Consider the following 20,673-nt stretch of genomic DNA (forward strand, 5'->3'; position numbering starts at 1 on the left):
CTGCAGTATTTTTTTTCTTTCTTTTTTTTGAGACAGTGTTTCTCTGTCTGTCCTGGCTGTCCTGGAACTCACTCTCTAGACTATGCTGGCCTAGAACTCACAAAGATCCTCTTGCCTCTGCCTCCTGGAATTAAAGACATCGCCACCATTGCCTGACTGTAGTGTGTACTCTTAACCCTTTAACCTTTGAGCTATCTTTCTCGTCCCTTCTGTTCTTTCCAAGTCAATCCTGTGATTCCCCAGAAGCTTTTGTATGGCAGTAGAGGGTAGGTGGAGTTCGTAAAGGATCCTATATGGGAGACATGACTCTGCATTTCTCATCCATGGGCCTCAAGCTCTTTTCAAGTAGGAAGTGAGATGGTTAAGTTGACCTCAACCAGACCCATGCACCTGTTGACTGGGCTTCAACAGCCTGCTCTGAAACTGGAAAACTGACCTTTGTTATTCACTGAGGAGCTAAAGAACTTGTCTTTCCAATATGAGTGAAGAAAGCTGAAAAACAAATGGGGTAAGCTGCCTTTCCTCTGTGAGATGCAAGGCCTTTGGAAAGCTACCAGTGTTGCCTCTGCTTTCGGTGACCGTGGCCCAGCAGCTCAGGTTACATTGCCTCTTCTGCACTGGGGGCGGGGAACAGCAAGTGACACAGCATAACCATGCAACCACAGTTACATAACCATGACTTGGGTGATAGAATTAAGCACTAAATGAACTGCCCAGGACCAAGGAGATGGTGTTAGAATGTGTGACTTCTGTCAAGGTTGATTTGCCAGTCAGCAGCAGCGCTCTCTCCAGCTAGAATCCATCACCCCCAGAGCCTTAGGCCATGGCTACCGTCATTTAGAGCAGAATCTTCAGGGTGCAGCTGTGTCAGGTAAGGGGCTGGTTGCTCATGGCTGTAGGTTGACATTGGCATGTCTGCACTAGCTGATTCTGGAACTTAGTTCTAACATCCCTCTCCTGGCAGGAAAGCTTCAACTGTCCTTTGCTCCCCTCCCATCAGAAATCTCAGGTTTAGAGTGAAGAGGTGTTTTTAGTTTACAGATGGAAGGGGCAGCCTGTGCAGCACCTGAGCTGTGTGTCGTGCTCAGGGCAGTTCCCTGCTGTTCAGAGTGCCAGGAACTGCAGCATGACCTGAGTGATCTTATCACTGGCTGATGGCAGAGTAGTTTTACCTTGGCAAAGTCAGAGCCAAATCACTTCCTTTTCACTTTTAAATCCTTCCCCTTTCCCTTACTGGGATTTGAAATCTAAACCATTGGTAGGACCCTAAAAGGGTGGAATTAGGAATGAATATTGATTAGTAGCCTCAGATTATAAGTGGGAATACTGAGGCCTGGTAAGGGCTAGATAAATTATTCCAGGTCGGGTAGCTCAGACAGAAATCATGAATTTCATTTCCCAATCCATCTTCTCATGCTATATTTTTCTGAGTCAAGACTTTGGTGTTTTTTTGGGGGGGGGGTTTGTTTTTGTTTTAGGACCAGGCCTTCAGGTAGCCCAGGCTGGCCTTGAACTCCTGAACCTCCTGTAGCTTGAACCACCCTTGCCTGGCTTGGGGCATGGCTTTTTTTTTTGTTATTTGTTTTTGTTGTTGTTGTTTTGTTTCTTTTTTGTTTTTTCCCGAGATAGGGTTTCTTTGTATATCCCAACTGACTGTCTTAGAACTCACTCTGTAGACCGGGCTGCCCTCGAACTCAGAGATCTACCTGCCTCTGCCTCCTGAGTGCTAGGGTTAAATGTGTGCACCAACATGCCCAGCTAGGTATGACATTTAATTTTATTTTATATTTTAAAGAATTTTTTTAAAAGATTTTTTAAAAGATATTATTTGTTCAGTGTTCTGTTTGCATGTGTGCCTGCAGGTCAGAAGAGGGCACCAGATCTCATTGTAGATGGTTGTGAGCCACCATGTGGTTGCTGGGAATTGAACTCCGGGACCTCTGGAAAGTAGCCAGTGCTCTTAACCACTGAGCCATCTCTCCAGCCTTAGGTATGACATTTTAAAAATGAGTTTGGGTTGGAGATATGCGTTAATTGATAGAGTGCCTAGTATGCTCAAAGCCTTGTTTGATCCACAGCACTGGTGTGGTGATGCATACCTATAATCCTAGTACTCTGGAGGCTAAGGCAGGAGGATTGCTGTGAAAACAAGGCTGGATTACATAGCAAGGCCCTGTTACAAAAGAAAAGTTATTCTTTTGGGGGGCCTGGAGAGATGACTCTAATGTTAAGGGCACTCGTTGCTCTTGCACAGGACCTGGGTTCAATTCCCAGCCTTCACATGGCAGCTCATGACCGTATATAACTCTAGTCCCAGGGGACCTGACACCTTCTTCTGACCTCCTTAGGTACCAAACACGCACATGGTGTACACATACACATACGGGCAAAACACCATATGTAAAAAATAATAAATCTAAAAAAATTCAAGAAAAAAAAGGAAGTTTTTTATGCCTCTGCCTTCTGAGTACTGGGATCAAAGGCATGCACCATCGCTGTCAGGCATTTCTTTCTTTTTTCTAAATTTGAGCATAAGTAACTCCATTCTTGTTTGGGGAACTGTTTGTTTTGATGAATAGTAAAAACAAACAAAAAATGAGTGGAATTGTTTTCATTTTCCTTGGGTCAGAAATCATTAGGTTTTATTTTACCTACCTCCCCTCTCCTCCGCAGGGCTACATGGCTTCTCCCTGACTCTGCCTTATTTCTCCCAGCATTTAGTTTAGTTTTCCCTGCCTATCTATGTTTTGCCCTGTTATAGGCCCAAAGTCATTTCTTTATTCATTAACCAATAAAAGCAACACATATACAGAAGGACGTCCCACACCAGTGGTGATTCAAGGTGTGTCCTGAAATCAAGTATTAGCACTTAAGAAATATCTTTTAGATTTAGTTTATCTATTTATGTGTGTGTGTATGTGTGTGTATACACGTGTGCCCGTCCATTCATGCATGTGTGTGCACTTATGCAGATGTCTCATGAAGCCTGAAGAAGGTTTTAGATCCCCTGGAACTGGAGTTAGAGACAATGGGTGCTGGGAACTGAACTCAAGTCCACTGTAAGAGCAATAAATGCTCTTAATTGCCGAGCCGTCTCTTAAGGCCTTAAGAAATATATTTTTTCTTTTTTTAAAATATTTTTATAGTTTATTTAACTTTATGTGCATTGGTGTGAAGGTGTCAGATCCCCTGCAACTGGATCTTCAGACAGTTGTGAGCTGCCATGTGGGTGCTGGGAATTGAATCCGGGTCCTCTGGAAGAGCAGTCAGTGCTCTTAACCACTGAGCCATCTCTCCAGCCCCAAGAAATATATTTTTTCAATTTTTTATTTTATTGGTATTTATTGAGCTCTACATTATTCTCTGCTCCCCTCCCTGCCTCTCCCCATCCCCTTCAATCCTCCCCCAAGGTCCCCATGTTCCCAATTTACTCAGGAGATCTTGTCTTTTTCTACTTTCTACTTCCCATGTAGATTAGATCTATGCAAGTCTCTCTTAGTGTCTGCATTGTTGTCTAAGTTCTCTGGATTGTGGTTTGTAGGCTGGCTTTCTTTGCTTTATGTTTAAAACCACCTAAGAGTGAGTACATGTATATCACTCAAAATAATGTTTTCTAGCTCCATCCATTTTCCTGCAAAATTCAAGATGTCGTTATTTTTTCCTGCTGTATAGTATTCCATTGTGTAAATGTACATTTTTCTTATCCATTCTTCAATCGAGGGGCATTTAGGTTGTTTCCAGGTTCCGGCTATGACAAACAGTGCTGCTATGAACATAGTTGAGCACATGCCCTTGTGGCACGATTGAGCATCCTTTGGATATATACCTAAAAGTGGTATTGCTGGGTCTTGAGGAAGGTTGTTTCCTAATTTTCTGAGAAATTGCCACACTGACATCCAAGGGTTGTACCAGTTTGCAATCCCACCAGCAATGCAGGAGTGTTCCCTTTTCCCCACAACCTCTGCAGCATAAGTTGTCATCAGTGGTTTTGATCTTGGCCATTCTTACAGGTGTAAGATGGAATCTCAGAGTTGTTTTGATTTGCATTTCTCTGATGACTAAGGATGTTGAACATTTCCTTAAGTGTCTTTCAGCCATTTTAGATTCCTCTGTTGAGAGTTCTCTGTTTAGGTCTGTACTCCTTTTTTTTTTTTTTTTTTTTATTGGATTATGTGTTCTTTTGATGTCCAATTTCTTGAGTTCTTTGTGTATTTTGGAGATCAGACCTCTGTCTGATGTGGGGTTAGTGAAGATCATTTCCCATTCTGTAGGCTGTCGTTTTGTCTTGTTGACCGTGTCCTTTGCTTTACAGAAGCTTTTCAGTTTCAGGAGGTCCCATTTATTAATTGTTTCTCTCAGTGTCTGTGCTGCTGGGGTTCTATTTAGGAAGTGGTTCCTTGTGCCAATGCGTTCAAGTGTACTTCCCACTTTCTCTTCTATAAGGTTCAGTGTGGCTGGCTTTATGTTGAGGTTACCTACCTTTTTCCCTTTTTATTTTTTATTGTGTGTGATTTTGTTTTTCCAAGACAGGCTTTTCTGTAGTTTTGGAGCCTGTCCTGGAACTAGGTCTTGTAGACCAGGCTGGCCTCGAACTCACAGAGATTCGCCTGCCTCTTCCTCCAGAGTGCTGGGATTAAAGGCGTGCACCACCACTGCCAGGCTTTTTTTTTTTTTTTTTTTTTTTTTTTTTTAACAGAACTTGCCTCAAGTTTATTTGTAAAAACAGCATAAGGTCCTGAACATCTGCAAATACTGTGTGGGTGTTCACACCAGTCCATCTGTCTTCACATTGGCAGACTGAGACCTTTTTTATGGGGCCTTCACAGGGGCCTGGGCACCTTTGGGAGCCTGAGCTGCAGCTGAGGCTTCTGCCTTGGCTTGAACCTTGGGCTTTGTTTTTTGGAGCCTACGACCCCTGGCCATGTAGCTTCTAATCCGCTTCCCAAGCTTGGGGTGAGCAATTAAAGCCAGGCAGGTGAGTTTGCGGCTGGGGCCCTTTGGCACCTTGGACTTCACCACCTGGGGCTTCACCAGGGCCTTGATGGCCTCCGCACGTGCGCTCATGGCCTTTGCATTATTTGCCTGCATCATCTTCAGGCCTTTCTTGTTGTGCTTCTTGGCAAAGCGCATGTTCCTCAGGAACTTGGGATCAACCCCCTTGAGAGATTCGTATGTTTGTGACCGGGGTTTCTTGATGCTGTTTCTGTGCCATTTCCGGGACTGGTTGTGTGTGGTGTGGTTCTTGGACTTGGCCATGGCTGGAATGTAATCGGCGGCTCCCGAAGCGCCTACGACCGGAAGAGCTTTTTTTTTTTTAAACAGGATTTCTCTGTGTAGCCCTGGCTGTTCTGAAAGTCACTGTAGACCAGACTGGCCTTGAACTCAGAGGTCTGCCTGCCTCTGCCTCCTGAGTTTTGGGAGTAAAGGTGTCCAGTGAATTTTTTTTTAATTTAAATCCCAGCAACCCTGGGAATTGAATATGGGGCCTCACACGTGTTAAGCATACTCTATACTACTAAACTATATTTTCATCCCACCTACTTATTATATATGAGGTCCCAATCCACAAAGAATAAAAACTACCAATAATCTATCATTATTTGGGAATTATTATTAATCTTTTGTTAAAGTTCCTTCCAATTTAAGAAATTTAAGAAATAACAAAAAGAGGGGCAGGGGGGTTGGCTTATTGGTTAAGAGCACTTGTTCTTTCAGAGGACCTGGGTTTGGTTCCCGGCACCCACATAGAACTTCACAGGCATCCCTAACTTTAATTCCAGGAAATCTGATCGTCTCGTCTCTCCTCCTTGGGCAGTAAGCACATGGTGCACGTGGTGCACAGACATACATGCACACAAATAAGCAGATCTAAGAGAGCAGTAAACGGAGCACGGTGGTGCCCATCTATAGTTCCAGCACTCGGAAGATGGCGTGGAAGGCACAGAGTTTAAGGTCGTCCTTAGTTACGTGGAAAATTTGAAGCCAGCCTGGAGACCTTTTTAGAAAAAGATTTTTATTTTAATGAGTGTTCTACTTGCATGTATATGCCTGTACACCACCTGTGTGCAGTGACTGCAGATGCCAGAAGGACGTGTCGAATCCCCTGCAAATGGAGTTAAGGGTGGCTGTGAGCTGCCATGTAGGTCCTGGGAACTGAACCCGTGTCCTCTAGAAGAAATGCCAGTGCTTTTAACTACTGAGCCATCTTTCCAGCCCTATTACATGAACCCTTATTGAGAAAGAGAGAGAGCAAGAGCAAAAGGAAAAATTCAGAATGAAGTTTTTAGGTCTGGGGGTTTAGCTCAGCAGTAGTGTTTGTCTGTTATACAAGAATCCTAGGTTTAAAAAAATAATAAGAGTTCTGGCTTTGCTCTCTGTGCTGCAAGAGTAAAAGAAGTAATAAACTGTGAATGGGCTGTAGTGGCTCAGGTCTCTGATCCCAGGACTCTGAAGGAGGGTAGTGAGTGTGAGGACAGCCTAGGTTACAAAATATAGGGAGTAGCAGATGAGACCGTTAGAAAAACAAACAAGATAAAACAAAAAGATATTTATATATCTATATCTCTATCTATCTCTATCTATCTATCTATCTATCTATCTATCTATCTATCTATCTATCTATCTATCTATCTAAAATCTTTATTCTATACTGGGTTATAAACTCGAATAGTCAGCAAGCATCTGACCATTTTGCTCTTTTCCAGTGAGATGAGTTCCAGAGCTACAGCGAAGCTGCAGAAACTTTTGGCATTTTAAAAATTAACTTCTAATGGAGGAGGAAGTAGATTGGGGGGGGCATAGGAGGAGTCGGGGGAGGGGAGGACTGGGAGACGAAGCTGCAGTCGGGATGTAAAATAAATTAATTACAAAAATGAACTTGTTCCGCATTTTAATCTTTGCTTCCCTTGCTTGGTAAACAGTAAATATTAGGCTTGTGACCTTCAATGTACCAGAGTAGCAGGGAAAGGGCAACAGTTATTTTCAGCTTGTGATTTACTTCCTACTCCATTTTCAGAATTCCACATTGTAGCCTAATTTTCTAGGTCAGAAAAGAAAACTGTGTTTGTAGTTGAACCAAAATAACAATGTGCAAACTGGAAGGCGGTGTCCCAGTGTTCCTGGTGTTGAGCACTTAGGGACGTGTGTGTGTGTGTGTGTGTGTGTGTGCTCTCATGTGCTCACCTGTGTTGCTTCTGCCACTCAGTAGCAGAAGATGATGCTGTCTAGGGTGGGAGGATGTCCTGAGACCAAGTACATGCACACACTTTTGGCATCAGCTCCAGGTCAGGAATTGTGGAGCCTTCCCCCTTTTCTGCTTTGAAGTGATGAGTCTCGAGAGGCAGACATCAGAATTCCCGTTTGTGAGGTCACACTGGTGACCTCACAGCCAGATAGTTCAAAATGTTTCTTAGCTTCTAGGAAGATGTTAGCTGAGGCCTGGCCTGATCCCATAGATACCATGAGGTACCAGTCTGTCCTATTAGTGGATTTGGGTTGCATTTTACAGTTCTATAGATAAAAAGTAGACACTGATGTCTCTGTTTTTTATATTCATGTATTCAAATTACACAATTTGAAGAATTATATAATGGCAAGGAAATCATTGTGACTCTCCTTGGCAGGATAGTGAAAAGTAGAAAGCTCAGAAGATGAGCAGCAGTGTGCTCTCACTCTGAGTGGCTGTATGGATTGTCAGTGCTCTGTTATGTAATTTGCCATCACATCTCTCTGCAAATAGACATATATTTTTAGTTCTGTGAAAATACGCCTTTAACATCAGGCCACAACAATTTAGAATGGTTAGATCTAGTTATCAGGAGTAAAAATAGTTATGACCTACAGACTTAATTTCAGACACATGACAGTTGAGAAGCTGTCAGCATTGGGTTTTGAATGTTGTCTTGAGGTGGAGCTGTAAGAGCCAGTGTGAGTTCATGCAGATAACCTCGAAGGTAGTTCCTGAAGGTTAACGTAGGGTTTTCTTAGGTCTTGCCTTGGCTGCTCAGCCTGGCCTCAAACTTCTGACATTCCTTCTCCAGTCCTGGGAATCCAGGCCTGTATCTCTTCTCTTGTTCTTGGAGCAAACAGAAATGTCATGGGGTTGTAGGAACTGTCTGATTGGTAGAGAGCTTTCTTTTCATGCTCAAGACCCTGAGTTTGGTTATCAGCACTGAGGGGGGAAATTCTTTTTTTAAAAAAAAATTTTTTTATAATTTATTTAACTTTATGTGCATTGGTATGAAGGTATCCGATCCCCTGGAACTGGAGTTACAGACAGTTGTGAGCTGCTGTGTGGGTGCTGGGAATTGAACCCAGGTCCTCTGGAAGAACTGCCAGTGCTCTTGACCCACTGAGCCATCTCTCCAACCCAGGGGGGAAATTCTTAAAGAACTTTATGTTCCCAGATGCCTGAAACAAACACTTGATAAATTGTCACCTCCTATATTTTATTTAGGAGTTGAGTGTGGTGGGCATGCCCTTAATTCCAGCTCTTTGGAGGCAGAGGCAGGTAGATCTCTGTTCTAGGCCAGTCTGATCAATGTAGCAAGTTCCAGGATAGCGAGATCTACATAATAGAGAAATGCTGACTGAAAAACAACAACAAAACAAAAAATAGAGAAAACAAAGTAGGAATTAAGTCTTATACTCTCAGTGTTTGACTCTGTTATAACAGGGGAGATTAAGACCTTTAATCCAAAGTAATTCTTTTTGTTTTGAAACATGGTCTCATAGTCTTAGCTGGCTTTGAACTTGATATATGTCCCAGGCTGGCCTTGAACTCAGGATCCTCTTGTTTCTGGTCTCCTAAGTGCTTGCATTATAGGCTTGTGCCACTATACCTAGCTTTACTTGTGTGTGTGTGTGTGTGTGTGTGTGTGTGTGTGTGTTTGAGACAGGGTCTCTCTGTGTAACCCTGGTTGGTGTGCTATGCCTGGCTTTGCTCTGTGTGAGTGCGTGTGTGTGTGTGTGTGTGTGTGTGTGTGTGTGTGTGTGTGTGAGAGAGAGAGAGAGAGAGAGAGAGAGAGAGAGAGAGGGGTCTCTCTGTGTAACCCTAGTTGGTGTGCTATGCCTGGCTTTGCTCTGTGTGTGTGCGTGTGTGTGTGCGCGTGTGTGAGCACGTGCACGCATGTGTGTGAGACAGGGTCTGTCTTGTGTTTTGAGATAGAACTTAAACTTGTGTGCTCCCGTCTGGTAGATTGTGCTTAGCACAGCACTGCCCTGTGTGCTCCCTTCTTTTCCTCAGTCACATGTCCGTTTTCTTTTAGGAATGAGATAACATACACACAGATTGTAGAAATTCGAAATTGCTCCTTCCAGCATGTGGAAAGAGATAAGGAGGATCAGGAGTTCAATTCCAGCCTTAGCTACATTCCAAGTGCCGGGCTATGTGAGACTGTGACAAAAACAGAAAAGCCAGCAAGCAGAATCCCTGAAATTGCCAGTTAGAGGTGAACTTTGACCTTGGGGCAGTATTTAACTGCTTTAGATGGTTTTTTATTTTTTTTTTATTATTTTTGTTTTGTTTTGTTTTGCTTTTTTGAGACAGGGTTTCTCTGTGGTTTTGGAGCCTGTCCTGGAACTAGCTCTTGTAGACCAGGCTGGTCTCGAACTCACAGAGATCCGCCTGCCTCTGCCTCCCAAGTGCTGGGATTAAAGGCGTGCGCCACCATCGCCAGGCTAGATGGTTTTTTAAAGGAATGTTTAAGAAATATTTATTTTTAGGTGCATGAGTGTTTTGCCTGCATGTATGTCTGTGTACCACGGGTGTGCCTTATTCCTGTGGAGGTCAGAAGAGGGCTTTACATGCCCTGGAACTAAATGTAAACAACCATGTGGGTTCTGGGAACTGAACCCAGGTCTTCTAAAAGAGCAATTGAGTGCTCTCAGCCACTGCATCATCTCTCCAGACTCGGCTGTTCCTACGTTTACTTTTATGAGGCAGGTTTTAGGTGATTGCTTGTTAAAAAGAGTACATAGTAAACATATGCCCTGTATTTTGAGAAGGTTATGATACTGACCTACATGCTCAATCTTTAAAAATTTGTTTCTGAACAGAATACTATTTTTCTGTAATTTCCTGTTCAAAGTTTAGAGAGAAGTTGTATCTGAGGAAAATGGGGACCTTGAATTCTTTTTGTTTGCTTTTTGAGACAGTATTTCTCTGTGTATCCCTGACTGTCCCGGGACTCACTCTGTAGACTATGTGCCTCTAACTCAGAAATCTACCTGCCTCTGCCTTCCAAGTGCTAAGATTTTTTTTTTTTTTTTTTTGGTTTTTCGAAACAGGGTTTCTCTGTGGTTTTGGAGCCTGTCCTGGAACTAGCTCTTGTAGACCAGGCTGGTATCGAACTCACAGATATCCGCCTGCCTCTGCCTCCCAAGTGCTTTTTTTTTTCTTTTTTTTTTTCTTTTTTTTTTTTTTTTTTTTTGAGACAAGGTTTCTCTGTAGCTTTGGTGCCTGTCCTGGAACTAGCTCTTGTAGACCAGACTGGCCTTGAACTCACAGAGATCTGCCTGCCTCCCAAGTGCTATGATTAAAGGCAGGCACCAGGGGCTGGAGAGATGGCTCAGTGGTTAAGAGCATTGCCTGCTCTTCCAAAGGTCCTGAGTTCAATTCCCGGCAACCACATGGTGGCTCACAACCGTCTGTAATGGGGTCTGGTGCCCCCTTCTGGTCTGCAGACATACATACAGACAGAATATTGTATACTGTATACATAATAAATAAATAATTTTAAAGGCAGGCACCACCACTGCCCGTCACCAAGTGCTAAGATTAAAGATTTGTCCTACCACTGCTGGTTAGGGAATCTTGAATTCTTGAAACTAGTGATAGCTATTCATTGTGGTGCTTGCTGAACATGGTACCATTCTCATGGTTGGAAGACCAGTGGTTTTCAGCCTGTGGGGCTTGACCCTTTTGGGGTTGAATGCCACTTTCACAGGGGTCATCTAACACCATAGGAAAACACAGATATTTATATTACAATTCATAACAGTAGCAAAGTTACTAGGTTTGAAGTAGCAACGAAAGTAATTTTATGGTTGGGGTCACCACAGCATGAGGAACTATATTTAAGGGTCACAGCATTAGAAAGATTGAGAATCAGCTAGGCAGTGGTAGCGTACACCTTTAGTCCCAGCACTAAAGCCTGGGACTAGAGGCAGAGACTGGTGGATCTCTGTGAGCTCAAGGCCAGCCTAGTCTACAGAGCGAGTTCCAGGACTCTCTCCATAGCTACTGAGAAACCCTGTCTTGAAAAAAAGGGGGGGCTGGGCAGCGGTGGCACATGCCTTTAGCTTTTAATTAACCAGCACTTGAGAGGCAGAGGCAGACGGATCTCTGTGAGTTCGAACCCAGCCTGGTCTACAGAGTGAGTTCTATGGCAGCCAGAGCTATAGAGAGGGACCCTGTCTCCAAAAACAAAATAAAACAAAACAATGAAAATGAAAGGGGGCTGGAGAGATGGCTCAGTGGTTAAGAGCATTGCCTGGTCTTCCGAAGGTCCTGAGTTCAATTCCCAGCAACCACACGGTGGCTCACAACCATCTGTAATGAGGTCTGGTGCCCTCTTCTGGCCTTCAGGCATACACGCAGACAGAATGTTGTATACATAATAAATAAATATTTTTAAAAAAATGAAAAGAAAGGCTAAGAATCACTGCTCTAGGTGCTATTGTGGTTAGATATTGAATTGTAACTATATTTGATAAAATGTTTACACCAAAGCTTGGGGGGTGGTTGTGGACAACTTTAATTCCAGCACCTTGGGAGACAGGCAGGAAGACTGTCAGAAGTTTGAGGACACTTAGACCTTAGCATACCATAGCAAAGACCAGGGCCTGTGGAGATGGCTCAGCAGGTAAAGGTGCTTACTGCCCAGGTTGACTACCCGAGTGAGATCCCCTCATATGGTGGAAAGATGGAGCTGACTCTGGCAAGTAGTTCTCTGACTTCCATACACGCCCCACATAAACAAACAAACAAACAAACATTTTCTTAAAGCAAATAAGGGTCTGGAGAGACAGCTAGTGGTTAAGAGCATTCAGCTCCTAACTGCCTATAACTCCAGTTCATTGGGAATCTGATACCTCTGATCTCTGAAGGTACCTACACTCATGTTCACACACTCACACACCTAATAAAAAGTATTTTCTGCCTGGTCTACAGAGCGAGTTCCAGGACATCTCCAAAGCTACAGAGAAACCCTGTCTCGAAAAAAAAAAAAAATTGAAAACCTAGCAAACAAATCCTAATAACATACCTCCTCCACACATAAAAGATGTGAAGATGTTGACTAAACATAGGGGGTGAACACTTTTTTATAACAGAGGAATATCCTACTTTCTGGAATTGTAACCATAAGCAAAGCTTAAGAAATATAAAACAGCAGTTCGTGCTCTTAACCTCTGAGCCATCTCTCCAGCCCTCATGAATTCAATTCCCTGCAACCATATGACACCTCACAACCTCCTGTTTTGAGATCTGGTGCCCTCTTGTGGCTCATGCAGACAGAACACTATATACATACTAAATAAATTAAAAAAAAACATAAAGCACACCTTTAAAAAAAAACCAAGAATACATCATCTCAGGTTATCTGCTTCTTTGAAATAAATACCTTGCTCCTTTAGTCTTGGGTTCTAGATCAGATCTTAGTTAAATTACAAACTTAATATATTAATCTAGCCGGGCGGTGGTGGCGCACGCCTTTAATCCCAGCACTCGGGAGGCAGAGGCAGGCGGATCTCTGTGAGTTCGAGACCAGCTTGGTTTACAAGAGCTAGTTCCAGGACAGGCTCCAAAACCACAGAGAAACCCTGTCTCGAAAAACCAAAAAAAAAAAAAAAAAAAAAAAAATATATATATATATATATATATATATTAATCTAGGTCAAAAATTTTCAGGTTTGCCTTTGTCTCCAAGAAATTCTGTAGGGCACACAGGACAGCAAAACAGTTGCTTTAGTGTTGATGTTGAGCAACACAGCTTCCTGTTTGGGGGCGGAAGTGTAAAACCTTTAGTGAGAAGGAGCAAGAAGGGATTGTGTAGTCAGAGACCTTCATGCTGTGCTCCCTGGTACTGCTTGGTGCTTTCAAGTAGGTGGTTTCCTGCTTCTTCCTTTAAGAGTGCAAGCAAAACAGTCGTTGTTTTTAACTTCTCGGAGATGATGTAGTTCTAAAGATAAACATTTTACAAATAGTTCTTGACTAAAAAGAAAAAAAAAAAAACTATGATGGGTGGTGGTGGTGGTGCATGCTATCCCAGCACTTAGGAGGCAAAGACAGGGAAATCTTGTGAGTTCGAGGCCAGCCTGGTCTACAGAGTGAGTTCCATAATAGGCTCCAAAGGGTACAGAAAAACCCTGTCTCGAAAAATCAAAAACAGCAACAACAAAAAAAACCTATAAGGTATCACTCAGTGTTGTAAATGCAAGATTCCCGTGCGCGCACGCACACACACCAGTTTTGTTGTTTGGAAAGCAAGGCTGTATATGTTTTTTTCTTGGGATGGGGTCTTACTCAATGTAGCCCTGGCTGGCCTAGCACTTACGGCAGCCGTCCTACTTTTTTCTCCCAGTTTCTGGCATCACAGGTCTGAGCTACCTCCTTGGATGTGATTAACTGGAAAAAATATATTCAAAAGTTTATATACGTCGGCACAAGGTCTTTCATGTGGAGAGGTGTTTATTATGGTGACACAGCTATTAATTTTTGGAACTGTTGGATTTGGTGCCCTCTTCTGGCCTGCAGGCATACATGCAGACAGAATACTGTAGACATAATAAATAAATAAAAAAAAAATACAAACTGTGTCAAGTAAGAGGTGAGATGTAGATAATTTATCTTAGTCCACCTCCCTGCGCCGCGTAGTAGAAAAGGCTGGACTTAGACTCTTGTGCTCAGTGGTAGCTAATCTTCACAGCTGTACCGGTCTTTGCCAGAGTGCCTTCCCGTTTCACCTGCTTCCTGCTTGTTTGTCTGTATACGTGTGTGCTTGGTGCTGTGGAGGCCAGAAGAGGGTGTCAGGTCCCCTGGAACTAGAGTTACAGTTGGTTGTGAACCACCTGGTGGGTACTGGGAATTGAACCCGGTCCTCCTCTCGCCACTGTGCCACTGCTTCAGCCCTGGAAAACACTTTTCTTAGAGTTCCTTTATATTCTTAAAAAGTAGTGAGTTCTCCAGAAGCACCCCCCCACAAAAAAAAACCCAAACAACAAAACGATGACTTCCTGTGATTCTCTTACCTAGATTACATAAAAGAATGCGTCACTGCTGTACTAACTATTGTCCCTGTTCTCTTTCTCCTGATATGTTTCTCTTTTCAGGTTTAGTCGAGAGACTAAGTTCTCTATAGAAACACCCACATTTGTATGGATGATTGGGGAAAGATAGTGGTACCAACAAGGGAGAGCCGTCTGACCCTCCAAAAAAATGAGTATGCTAAAACCAAGCGGGCTGAAGGCCCCTACCAAGATCTTTAAGCCTGGAAGCACAGCCTTGAAGACACCTGCCACTGGTAATGTTTACTTTTTATTTTTTTAAATATTATTTCATTTTGATACAGGGTTTCTCTGCATAGCAGAGGCAGATGGATCTCTGAGTTGGAGGCCAGCCTGGTCTACAGAGTTAGTTCCAGGACTGCCACAGCTATGCAGAGAAATCCTTTCTTTGGAAAAGAAAATACAGAGTAAAACAAAGAACAACAACACAACTTGTGTGTCCGTGTGTGTTGTAATAAGAGCAGCAGGGCTGCGTCCCCGGCACCCGGCCGCCCGCATGGCTAGCTTATGCCCCGAAATAATTACACGGAAACTGTATTCTTTTAATCACTGCCTGGCCCATTAGTTCCAGCCTCTTATTGGCTAGCTCTTACATATTGATCTAACCCATTTCTAATATTCTGTGTAGTACCACGAGCTGGCTTACCAGGAAAGATCTTAACCTGCGTCTGTCTGGAGTGGGAGAATCATGGCGACTCCTGACTCGGCTTCTTTCTCCCAGCATCCTGTCTGTTTACTCCACCCACCTAAGGGCTGGCCTAAAAATGGGCCTAGGCAGTTTCTTTATTATTTAACCAATGACCTTCCTCCATCATTTCCCCTTTTTCTGTTTAAACAAAAAAGGCTTTCACTTTAACATAGTAAAATTACATATAACAAAACAGTTATAAAGCAAGAATTACAGTTACAATACTTATATCTATTTTATCTTTTATCATAACAATGGAAAACTGTAACTATAACTAACCATTCTTCAACTCCATCAAAGACTCCAGAAGGATATAATATTACCTAAGTAAACAAGAAATAAGAAAACTCTAGAAATGACAGAGACATCTTGCTGCCTGGACAGTCACCCAAAGTTCTTTTGTACCGTTGGGGCATCCATCTTCGGCCTACAGGCCCATAGTATCCAGCAGACATTTTCATCAAGCAGGAAATTCCAAAGACAGTTCAGTCACTTTTTGCTGTGTCCTGCAGAATGTCTCGCAGACTCTTTTAGGAGTCAGGAACCCCAAAAGACCATCTCACCTTTAGGCAAGTTCAGCATTCCTCTCTCTGTGGGTTCTCTGTGTCCAGTTTATGCATCAGTCCAGGCAAGAGTAGATTCTTGCCCAAATGGCTAACCAACTCCATAAGGAGCCTCTTCAATGCCCATCTTCCTCTTGAAGTAGTTGGTGCTGCCAGAAGCAGACGTGTCTCATTGTCATGAAAAGCCCTAAGTTATTAAAACATTAAATGCCATATTCTGCAGTCTTTGAAAGATATGAAGAATGCCTATCTAGTTGAAATATATCTCTATATATCTAGAAAATCTAACTAACGTGACTACAAGCTTGACTATTATTTATGATTATCCATTAGCAACCTATATTTCCTAATTATACATTACATTTTTAAATGAACTACACAATCACAATACCTTAATCAAGATCAGAAATATGCATATACATATAACAAAATTGACCTTAAAATCCACACCAATGCAAATTATTCATATCTATATCATATCCCCCTTTAAATGTAAAAGAACATTTATAAACCATATTTGGGAACATGGGCGCAGTTTTTCTCTCCAAACTGCTTCCTGCTGAATGGGGGCGCTGTATTTAGATCTTTCATGGTGTAACCTGTGTGTCAGGGTCATCTCAGTCGGCAGTTGAGTGAAGTAATTTTCTGAAGGTGTTCACAGCAACCTTTCAGGAGGGCGTGGTCTATCATACCACATTGGGATAGCCGCAATCCACAGAGTCTCATCCTCTGTGAAAACAAAAGAAGACCCTCTCCAAAGCATCATATCCTTAGACCCATATTCTGAAATCATAATATCCTTATATCCATTCTGGTTTAGCTTGGCAGCCCATATAATGAAATGTCTCTCTGCACTTAGCTCCTTTACAGTCAAAAATTTTAAAGAAAACACAATAATACAAAGAATCCAGACTCTCTGTGAATTTTCCATTTTTACGTGGCTTATTTTTCTTTATTTCTTTTAATCTATAACTATCTGTACTCTGTCTCTTTAAAGACTTTACCCTCTTTTTTTTTTTTTTTTTTTTTTTTTTTTTTTTTGGTTTTTCGAGACAGGGTTTCTCTGTGGTTTTTGGAGCCTGTCCTGGAACTAGCTCTTGTAGACCAGGCTGGTCTCGAACTCACAGAGATCCGCCTGCCTCTGCCTCCCAAGTGCTGGGATTAAAGGCGTGCGCCACCACCGCCCGGCGACTTTACCCTCTTTTTAAGACATTAACTTTATTCTTTATATATATTTTTTTCTCTCTCTCAAGCCTACGTACATTCATCCACCAGTGTCTGAATCAGTTCTATTGTGAATCTGTAATTTTTTTACTATCCAGGAGCACTTTGTTTTGCGCTTTTAAATCGCTAAGCGCTTATCAATCTAAGCTGTGTCATTCCTAGGTCAAAAACAGGCACTGCCTGCTTGCCCCGCCCAGTCCAACATGGCGGAGCCGCTCGTGCCTCTGATTCTTGCACATTGCAGCAGTAGCATGGTGGAGCTGCTTGTGCCTCTGAGCTGCAGCACAAAATGACTTCCTTTTAGGCACACAGTGAGTCTAGTTGCCATCAAACAAATCGTAGCACTTTATTCCAAATGCTCCATTCAAAAGCTCTGTCTCCTGCAGGAGCCAGACAGAGATCGCGATGGCGGCACAGCCCAGAAAGCCGGCATTTTAAAACAGCCAGTTTTTTCCTGTTGCTGAGTCAGGACAATTTCTTTGTGGCATGCAACCCACAAACAGCAAAAAGCTCTCTTAAATTCTCTCTGTGTCCTTTTTAAGCCCTCTCAGGTTTTACGTGGAGTTCATTAGCACGTTGGGTGCCACTCTGTAGTAATAAGAGCAGAGGGGCTGCGTCCCCGGCACCCGGCCGCCCGCATGGCTAGCTTATGCCCCGAAATAATTACACGGAAACTGTATTCTTTTAATCACTGCCTGGCCCATTAGTTCCAGCCTCTTATTGGCTAGCTCTTACATATTGATCTAACCCATTTCTAATATTCTGTGTAGTACCACGAGCTGGCTTACCAGGAAAGATCTTAACCTGCGTCTGTCTGGAGTGGGAGAATCATGGCGACTCCTGACTCGGCTTCTTTCTCCCAGCATCCTGTCTGTTTACTCCACCCACCTAAGGGCTGGCCTAAAAATGGGCCTAGGCAGTTTCTTTATTATTTAACCAATGACCTTCCTCCATCACGTGTGTGCATGCACACTCACCTTCCATGCACCTCTGGAGGTCAGGGTCATGTTAGGTATGTTCTTCAGTTGTTCTCCACCCAGCTTTCGAGACACTAAAGCTGGAACTGGACATGGAGGCGAGGGTAGCTGTCTGGTGAACTCCAGGGACTTTCCTGTCTCTGCTCCACGCTTGTTTCTTTATGCTGATACACCAACCTAAGATCCTCCGAGCACATTACCTAGTGAGCCATACACAGCTACTCAGAGCTAGAATTCTTCTTGTATTTCCAGGACAAGGTTTCTGTGTGTAGCTCTGGCTGTCCTGGAACTCACTTTGTAGACCAGGCTGGCCTCGAACTCAGAAAGATCCACCTGCCTTTGCCTCCCGAGTTCTGGGATTAAAGGCGTGCACCACCATAGTCTGGCAGATGTAGAATTCTTAAAAATCACATCTTTGGAGGTTATCCTTTCTTAAATTAGTTGATTTAGTGTGAGTAGTTAAAGTAATTGTCAAGTTAAGTCACTTGAGTTATTTGATCCCTGTAGTATTAAGAAGGTATTTTGATTTCTCTTAATTTTTCCGGATCTTTCTCCATGGAATTATAAACAAACAAACAGTAGTCTACTCTAAAGATTTTATGACACTAACTGAGCTGTAGTTGACTTTCACGCCAGTGAGGAAGCTTTTCCTAGACATTTTATGCACATGTGATTCAGTCCATGCAGGTCGCTCTAACATAGTGTTCTCAACTTCAATGCTTGAACCCTTTAATACAGTTCCTGATGTTGAGGTGACCATAAAATTATCTCATTGCTACTTCATAATTGTTTTTGCTGCTGTCATGAATTGTACTGTAGATATCTGTGTTTTCTGGTGGTCTTAGGTGACCCTGTGAAAGGTTGAGAACCGCTGCAAAACAAATGGCCGGAGGCTGGGGCTCACAAACAACACAAAAGTGCTGCTCACAGTCTGGGTTTTCTCCCAGTTTTGCTTACACTTTTTTGGCACTTAGGCCTCAGCCTAATGTCAACTCTTGGTTGTGTGTTGGGGCTTGTCTTCTCCGCAGCACCCAGGCTACTTGCGTTCTTGTCTCTCTGACCTCTGTGAGGGCCCGGGTTGTGCTGTCCTGCTTTGCTTCCTGGCAGAGAACAATACCTTGAACTAGTCCTAGAGACACGCAGGAGCTGCTTAAATATGTAGAGGAAGAATAAATACATTAAGTCACTTAATTTTTTTTAAGTGCCTTCAAGAGAGATGTCACTGCCTCCCACAGGGGAAGAAATCAAATCAGGGAGGTTGTGTCACATCCTGAGATCATGATAGTCTGGTTAGGAATGTGCACTTTTCCAAATTACACTAAATATTTAAAAAATCCTTATTGGATGACTGAATGGATGCTTTCAGTCACACATTTCTGGCATATTAACTGTTATCTTTATGATAGGACAGAGGTTGCACTAAAGTATTTTGCCTTCCCAGGGCATTATTTGGCTATCTTTTTGTTTATACTGTGATTCTACCTCCACCATCAAAGGAGGTAATAGTGTTGCTATAGAGGTGGCAGGGGCCTTAGCCCCAAATTCTTTCATCTGTCAAGCATGACTCCATGTCTCTGGTTAAATGATCTGAGTTTTGTTGGCGTGACATACTCTGCTATGAGAATGAATGGGTCTTAGTGGATCTGACGGGTATTCCTGAAATGTTCAGGAAGGGAGTGGGGTGGCCATGAACTCAACTTTTTTTCTTGCCTTAATGATATCCAGTCTTAATTGCAAAAGTAGAATAAACCTCACTCAACAGCTCATGGTTTTGACTGTGTTCTGCCTCCTTGCTTAAAAACAGACCAACACAAAATTTGTCCAACAAGTCGTGGTCTGTTCATATTGCTATTGTTTTCTCTCTCTTTAGGTTTAAAGCTTTTTGTTTTTTGTTTTTGGTTTTGGTTTTTTGAGACAGGGTTTCTTTGTACCTTTGGATTCTGTCCTGGAACTTGCTCTCTAGACCAGGCTGGCCTCGAACTAACAGAGATCACCTGTCTCTGACTCATGACTGCTGGCATTAAAGGTGTGCACCACCACAGCCTGGCCTAAAGTTGTTTTTTTTTTTATTACTATTTATGTGTATGGGTGTCTGGGGCCAGCAGAGAAAGAATGTCAGATCCCTGGAACTGGAATTATGGACAGTTGTGAGCCACCATGTGGGTGCTAGGGATTAAACCTGGGTCCCCCTGCAAGAGCAGCCAAGTGCTTATCACCACTGGGCAGTGTCTCCAGCCCACTCTGTGTTTTTCTTTAAGTTAAAAGGTAACTGTTGATTATGATGTTAGGTCTTTCTAACCCTTCTTTGTTTTCAGCGGCAGCTCCAGTGGAGAAGACAGTACCCAGTGAAAAAGCCGCAGGCCCTCCATCCTCTGAGGCCCCAGATGAATTTGTGGATGACTTTCGAGTTGGAGAACGTGTTTGGGTGAATGGCAATAAGCCTGGATTTATCCAGTTTCTTGGGGAAACTCAATTTGCACCAGGCCAGTGGGCTGGGATTGTTTTAGATGAACCCATAGGAAAGAACGATGGTTCGGTGGCAGGAGTTCGGTATTTCCAGTGTGAACCTTTAAAGGGTATATTTACCCGGCCTTCAAAGTTAACAAGGAAGGTGCAAGCAGAAGATGAAGCCAATGGCCTGCAGACGGCTCCTGTCAGAACTGCTTCACCTTTGTCCACTGCTGCAGCCACTCCCTCAAATATTCCCCACAAACCATCCCAGTCAACAGCAAAAGAAACTTCAACTCCATCACAAATCAGCAACCTTACGAAAACTGCCAGTGAGTCAATCTCCAACCTTTCAGAGGCTGGCTCCGTCAAGAAAGGAGAGCGGGAACTCAAGATCGGAGACAGGGTGTTGGTGAGTTGGTGTGCACAAGTCACTGTGGCCACTGGTCCTTCACTTGTCCATTTTAACATCCTCCTCTTCTAATTG

General features: G+C 43.1%; 1 protein-coding gene across 4 annotated transcripts in view; it reads left to right on the plus strand.

The window, feature by feature from the left end:
• Nucleotides 1-709: 709 nt before the first annotated feature.
• Clip1 (CAP-Gly domain containing linker protein 1) overlaps nt 710-20,673 on the plus strand; it is a 104,887-nt gene continuing 84,923 nt past the window's right edge. For all 4 annotated transcript variants that reach the window (XM_057765884.1, XM_057765885.1, XM_057765883.1 and 1 more), the window contains exons 1-3: nt 710-871; nt 14,332-14,522; nt 20,054-20,598. In XM_057765884.1, coding sequence (XP_057621867.1) covers nt 14,438-14,522; nt 20,054-20,598 — 630 coding nt within the window. In that variant the 5' untranslated portion in view covers nt 710-871; nt 14,332-14,437. The remainder of the gene's footprint in view (nt 872-14,331; nt 14,523-20,053; nt 20,599-20,673) is intronic.

The sequence above is a fragment of the Chionomys nivalis genome, chromosome 3, assembly GCF_950005125.1.
Source record: "Chionomys nivalis chromosome 3, mChiNiv1.1, whole genome shotgun sequence".
Taxonomy (NCBI): Eukaryota; Metazoa; Chordata; class Mammalia; order Rodentia; family Cricetidae; genus Chionomys; species Chionomys nivalis.